This window comes from Vitis vinifera, chromosome 3 (genome assembly GCF_030704535.1).
Source record: "Vitis vinifera cultivar Pinot Noir 40024 chromosome 3, ASM3070453v1".
Lineage (NCBI taxonomy): Eukaryota > Viridiplantae > Streptophyta > Magnoliopsida > Vitales > Vitaceae > Vitis > Vitis vinifera.
In genome coordinates, this window is record NC_081807.1 from 8,088,243 (window position 1) to 8,095,828 (window position 7,586).

At 30.1% G+C, this 7,586-nt stretch overlaps 1 protein-coding gene across 1 annotated transcript; it reads right to left on the reverse strand.

Moving 5' to 3' along the window:
- Window positions 1-3,088: 3,088 nt before the first annotated feature.
- Window positions 3,089-6,274, reverse strand: LOC100254843 (eugenol synthase 1). The gene is made up of 5 exons (XM_003631652.4): window positions 6,039-6,274; window positions 5,826-5,960; window positions 3,924-4,155; window positions 3,622-3,825; window positions 3,089-3,498 (listed from the first exon to the last, which is right to left on the reverse strand). Exons 1-5 carry the CDS (start codon window positions 6,225-6,227, stop codon window positions 3,299-3,301), a joined length of 960 nt encoding a protein of 319 aa, XP_003631700.1. The 5' UTR covers window positions 6,228-6,274; the 3' UTR covers window positions 3,089-3,298.
- Between the last annotated feature and the right edge of the window lie 1,312 nt (window positions 6,275-7,586).

The following is a 7,586-nucleotide window of genomic DNA, read 5'->3' on the forward strand; positions in this document are numbered from 1 at the left end:
TCTATATCTTTTTAGAATTAATTAAATTGGTTTTTGAGTTTTCAATTATTTTATAAATTTTATAAATTTTATGTATCAAATATAGTTTGACTTGAAATTTATTTGCTTACAAAAAAATTTTAGAGTTTAAAAAAAATTAAAGAAAGCCTTTGATATTGGTATTAGATCATGGAACTCATGAATTTTTAGTATTAATTAAATTGGTTTTTGAGTTTCAAATTATTTTATAAATTTTATAAATTTTATGTATCAAATATAGTTTGACTTGAAATTTATTTGCTTACAAAAAAATTTTAGAGTTTAAAAAAAATTAAAGAAAGCCTTTGATATTGGTATTAGATCATGGAACTCATGAATTTTTAGTATTAATTAAATTGGTTTTTGAGTTTCAAATTATTTTAAAAAACTTATAAATTTTATATATAAAGTATAGTTTGATTTGAAATTTAGTTGTTTACTGAAAATTTTTAGAGAAGTTAAAAGAAATTAGAAAAAAAAAAAAAAAAGAATGCCTTCAATATCGGTCTTAGATCGTGGAAAGAGAAAGGACCATGTTCAATAATTTTTTATGGTCATTTTTAAAAATAAAAAAAAAATATATGTTTTCCTTTTAAATAAATGGGTAAGAACAACTTCTATTTGCTCTCTAAAAATTATTCTCTATTTTACTTTGTTTTTAAAAACTATTTCCGGATAACAATAGTCAAACAACATTAGGAATTTTTAAAAATAGAAAACTATTTTTAAATCACACAACTAAATAGACTCTAAAGTTTCTAAAATTTTTTGCGTTACTTCCACAAAATTTTCATATTTTGGAGTATCGATACGACATTATGACAAGAATTTCGAGCAAAATTTCAACAATATATCATGGTACTTAGAGTGAGGAAAGCTAAATCTTTTGCCATCTAGACTACTCATCTTTATTATTTATGCATGAAAATGCTATAACACTTGATATAGCTATGTACAAAATTAAGTATTAAAATAAATCTTTTGTAAATAAATTAATGTTAGTTATCTTATTTTCAAATTTGATTTAACTAATTCTTATAAAAAAACCATCATGATAATTTTTTAATAAGTTTTTTTTATATCTTTTATTTAATAATAAAATATATAAGAAAAAATAAAGTTGTAATAAATTCTAAATATTTGCAAATTAAAAAAAAAAAGTTATACATATATTATTTTTTTTTTCATATCCTTGATTACATCCAAGTAAGATCCATCACCGATCATTTTAGTATTAAATATGTTTTGAAGTTTTGTAAATTATCATCGAATATTATAACTATTACCAAGCATTTATAACTTCAATATGTATATTATTATTTATTTTATCATTTTTTAAGGTTTTTTCTAACATCTCTATAAATTTAAACAATTTTCATTCAATCTACATATTCTGTTTGAATTTCTATATGATATATATATTTCTAACATTTTCAAAAAATCGAAATATCGATATTTTTATTATTTACAGTATTTTAATCCTTGATTAAAAGCAATGATTTTTTTTTCCCGATCTCGCGTCCGAAAACAAATAATAGTATCTTCTAGAGTTCAGATTTGGGCATAAATTCGTTCTTCTAAAATCTCGTAAGAGGTACTTGCCCCATGAATAAGCAGGTGGGATTATGAGCCTTTGTTGATGCTTTGTCCTTTTCTTGACGGTTTCTATTGGGTTTGTCATGCTTTGGTGGCCTAATCCATAACTTCACCTACTATGTGACAATCACTTGAAATTAAATACTCACTTTGTGTCTTGTGACCTTGCCATCAAAGGAAAAAATCACATTGTCCTTTTCTAAGATAAGTCGACTCTCTTGGCATATATAAGGGATAACTTCACCGTAGAAGGAGCCCAAATAGGAAAGCCACTAATTTGGCATAAGTCCCATGAGGAGATAGACTATATTTGGCAAATCCGTGTTTATAAAAAAAGACTCCTACTGATTTCATGATTCCAACAATCATCCATCTCTCCCTCGATTCTAAGTCAAGTGTGAGTTCCATTCCATTCTAAGTCAAGTGTGAGCTACATTCTAATCCAAATATAACGCATTTGGTTCATTCTCAAGTGTGGTATTTCAGTCCAAATTGAATTGTTTCAAAGTATTTGAGATTTTGTAAAAAGTATAAAATTTGTTTAATTTATCGTATTTCCTATTATTTCAAGTATTATTATCACAAGGAAATGATCATTATAGCATGAGAGACAATTTGTTACTAAGTCGTAATCATTTCAATTAGACAAATTTGTTTTAAGGACAAAAGAGTCAAATTCTAGTCTTTATCAACATATTGTTATAAAATTTTATTTTATTTTATTTTAACTACTTTATTATAGAAAAATAGAAGTCCATTTACTTATTAGTTTGCCGACATCTTTTATTTCTCTCATCACTAGAATAAGATTTGTTGTTGTGTTCTAGATCAAGGGTTTGTCGCTTTAGAAGTTTGTAGGGGCCATGAAAATCAAATTTAGATGTTAAAAACATTATAACTCTCTAAAGAATTTGTCATGTAAGAAGTTTGCTCAATGGCATCAAAGTCAAATTTGGATACCAAAAACATTGTATCACATTTTACACACTTTTTTTTTGGGGGGGGGGGGGGGGTGGGTACAAAATGTGATTTGTAGAAACACTCATTTAATCTAGATTGTGACCCAAGATTAAAGTCAAATTTGGGTAATTAAACATTATAGCTCTCTCAAATATAGTCTATAATCATGTCAAATAGAAGTCATGATGTGACATATGGTACGCTCTACTGTGGCCAAACTCGGTGTTTATTAAAGTGTGAACAAGCAGCATCAATGTGATGAGATCATGAAATACCAGAGATGATATTCTTTCTCGAGGGTCAATAAAACTAATGTTAACAAGAAGCATTTTTCTAGTAGGAGTGATCATTGTTTAATTAACAATCAGTGCTTTCTCCACCACTATTGATCAATTAGAATTGCAGAGAGAGGTTGCAGATGCCAAAGAAACCTCCTTGGGTTGTGTTTCATGAGGTAGGATGGAGAAATCACCGGTTATATTATTCCAAAGATGCTTCAACCAAACTGAGAAAATTGTTCAAGCCACGGAAAGAAAGTTTTTTTGAAAATAGCAGCATTACAAAAATATAGATGGATACATAAAGATTGATCATTGCAAAACATACAGCTCACTGCAATTCCTTGGAATTAAAAGATAGTGTCCAGATAAACTAACATTGATTCAGCGGATTGATCTCACTTTTTTGAACATAAAAAAAAAAAAGAGAACTTGCTACACCAACCTCATTCGAAGGCAGCAGAACAAGGGCTGGGGGGATTTGTGAGAAAAATATGGAGGAGCTGATCAATGGTATGATAGTTAATATCAGGATATAGTTTTGAAACCTCGATGTCATCTTCCCCTATTTCGAAATTCATTAGAACCCCTTTTACGAATATACTGTGAAGGATGGCCACGGGTATGTTTTGCGGATTTGGCAGGGCTGAAAAAGTAACAAAGAAAGAAAAGCTTAAAGTTGGTTATCAAAATGTAAATAGATTCTGAATTTCCAAATTCAGTAAAGAACAAATGATGTATTAATTGATTAAGAATTTGCATTTCTTACTCTCAGATAGCTTCACAAGCTCTTCCTCTGAGACATGAACTCTCTTGAAGCTTCTACCAGTCTTCTTCTCCCAAAGAGCGATCAATTCGAGCTGCGAAATAATGTTTTTGGGGGGTAGAAAAATGACTATCCGATTGCAGGCTGTGGGATCATTTGCCACCTTGATTGTATAAAGAGCAATGTCTTCTTCATAATTTAACACCGCTGTAAATAACATTAAAAATTGTGTATGTCATGCAAATACGAGTATATACATGCTTTATGCTTTATTTAGAGAACTAGAGGTTTCCCTTAGGACATACCCTGGGCTTCACCACTGCCATAGACGGTAATACTATCGTTTGAATAGTCATGTGGATGGAGCAAGTAATTCACAAAGTATGCACCAAAGCAGCTAGCAGACACAAATGTGTAAGAAATCCCAGCAGCTTCAATGGCTCTTCTGATAATCCTCTTCTTATCAAGGAATTCTTGGAATGGGGAAAGAACAGTCACCCTATCCTCCTCAACTCCAAAATCAGATGGAAGAAACCTCTAATGAAAATAACCAAGTATAAGAATAGCTCAAATTTTAAATAAGCTATCAAATAATGTGACATCAGTATAGACCTCAGTGTCAATCTCATCTGATATCATTTTACACTCATAATTTTAGATAATATCAAACTCCAATTTGCAAGTTTTAACCTATATAAAATGATTAAAATATCGATTTTGACAAATATATCAGTAACTTCATTTTACGGATACATTGAAAAATGTTGATGGATATTTTGACATAAAATATTGATTGATTAAAAATTGATCAAAATTTATAAAAATATTTGAAAACTTTTTAAAAATAAAATAAGAAGTAATAATACATATATTATTTATTATAATTGATATATAAAGAAATTCATTTATGAATTATATAATTTGTAACATTTTATAATAATAGTTAGTGGAATTTTAAAATTCATTTAAGGATGAGTTACATATTTGGCCTTAAAAAGAATTATTGTAATGAATATCATCATATAATATGATTTAGAGACACGTATAAATTAATAATATAAATATATAAAGTACAAAGAATGTCATTAAAAATTATAAAAAAGACATGATAAAATATTAATAATATCCTATGGGACTAAAACTAAAAATGACGTAACCAATATGTAGACCATTAGTGACCTATCTTCAAGTACAGAGAGAACTTTCAGCACAAAAAAAATGGAAAGTTCTATCTCTTCTTAACTTGTAACTTATCATTTGGCTCTCATTACATTACGGAATCATAACTAAAGTAATACTTTGTTTCGTAATTTAGTTTCATTTTGTATCCAATTTATGTCTCATTATTTTGTATCTTTTTCACTTTTTTATTTATATTTAATCTTATTTATATATACCTTAATCTTATATTAATTTACATCTTATTATAGACCTTCGCAAGATAGATATATGAAAAAAAATCCCCTATAATTGTAGCACCCATGTAAGGTACATAAATCTATTCACCAACGACGAGACGATGGGAGGTGAGTGGACAGCACTCAACCTTTAGGGATGTGGGTCACATAATAATAACAAGTGGACCCGAGATACCAGACCAATAAGGTAAGGCACATGCAGTTGAAATAAAAGAATATTGTTCATGTCAAAATATTCATTTAAAAAGATAATTTTAATACAAATTTAAAAATATTATTCATACTTAAGTACCATTTTGGAAAGTCATTTTTTTTTTCCTGAAAATATTTTTTTTAATATTTTTATGAAATATTATTCTTTAAAAAAGCCATATATTTTAAAATAATGTTATTTAAATAAAAATAAATAAATAAACCTCGTAACCCAAACAGTAATTTCATGAACAAAGTTAGGAGTTTGGATTCAAAATGCCCTTTGGATAAAAATGTACATTTGGGCCTAGGAAGAATAACTTAATCAAAATGACCCATTTCTCTCACATGCTTCATCTTTCATTTTTTTTTTAAAAAAAATTAAAAAAAATAAATTTGAAATCATATTTTGAACGTGCAATTTCGATTCAAATTTATAAATCATATTTTAAAATTGTGGGTTTTAATTTCTATAAAAGCTGCATTTTCAAACCAACTAAAATTGAGCAATAATTTCAAAACATGCTAAAACCGATATTTTTCTTACGAGCCAGTTTGAATCAAACTTCTAAAGTGAAGGGCTGGATCGATGAATACTTTTGATGTGCCTGCAACTTTGATGGCATCTATAATTTTGAGTTGGTCAAGAACTTGGGGATATGCAAGGGCCGAGATGACCACATCTACTTGTTGAATCACCGACACAAGCTTCTCATGCTCATCCAGTTCTCCCTGTTGCAACAGCATATTGATCACCGCAGGAAGTAAGCAAAGATACCAAGACGAAAAAGAGGGAAAAAAAGGTATTACTTGGACAATGTTGACGCCCATGGACTGGAACTCTTTGAGAAGTTCTATCTTGGAGGGATGTGTTTGTGGAGTCATAGGCCTAGAATAAACGTACGTTGGATGACCCATCTTAACGCTGGCCTTAACCATATATCTACCAATATAACCTGTACCACCAAATATGAGAATGATACTTAACACACTCTCCATTGCTTTCCCACTACTTTGTTGCTCTCCACCCCCTACCTCTCTATTGCTGATCTATTTATAGAAGAAAAAATAATCCCTTCTGGTTTTTAAGGCGAAGGAAATGAACAATACATAAGGAAAAAAGAAAGGTTTTGACGAAAGAGCTTATCTTTAGATACTTGAAAAGATTTTTGGACCCATTCGTCACATGGAGCCAAGATGACTTTAAATGAAGAGTTTCATGCGTCACAACCATGTTCGATTTTGGGGTGCAAGGACACCATGTGCTGCACATGCACGTGGTCCAGAATTGCTACGACCCAATTCCCCGTATCATATAGCCTAGCTTCTTCCAAAACTTCCTAACTTTATGACCTAAGGCATATTATCTTCACAAGTCATATTCAATATGCAACATATGCACGTACAATAACACATCCAACTTAGATTTTTACTCTAACTAAGACAAGTTATCCCAATTATTAGAGAGGTGATGTAATACAACCAGTACTAAGTAGCCCAAACTAAGAGTATGAGCTTATTCCCTCTCAGTTTGTTTCTTTGCATCATCATGCCTTTGTACATATCCTTTTCCTTATCGGTTGGTGTTCTATGGCTCATTCCATGAACTGAAAAATTATCAGTTGGCGCACTTTGGCCACATCCATGAACTGAAAAATTATTTGATATGCAGTTTGGCAAAACCTCAAAAGCTAGTTGGGTTTTCTAAGATGGAAGTGTATTTTCTTGTGCTTGCAAACAATTTTCGTGTTGCTCGAAGTGTATTAGTGTTGTTTTGGCTCGATTACGTGTTATTAATTCAGTTTCTACTTGAGTTTTGAAACTTGAATGATTTAATGTGTCGGTTGTTGCTAAAATCGTCTTGGGTTGTACTTCCTTTTCTTGGTCTTGGTTCTTGACTTGGTTTTTTTCAATGCTTTAAAATTGGTGGGATTGCCTTGGATTTGTTTTCAATGAATAGATTAATGGGTTGTGTAGTTCAGTGATTAATCCGTGTTATCATAGTGTCGTCTAGAAGTAGGTACTTGTCATTTTCCAATTGCCGTCTGACTTGTCTCTTAAACCATAAAGAGATTGAATTTAACCGATTGCTAGTAGTTCTATTGTGATGGGGGATCTCCATTTTCTATTGAAAAATAGTACTTTTTCCAAACAGTTCACAGTGCCCATATGGCCCATGAGTCCTTGCTGAATATGAGCAAAAGGTAAAATGTCCGTGATGATGCAAAAAAATAATAATATTTTTTTAAAAGTAATTAATTGATCATTTGAAAGAAGAGGTTCAACATAAAATAGTGAATTCTGAATGTGAAAAAAATAAAAATAAAATGGTCAAGTGTAAGGATCTCCTAAAAGCCC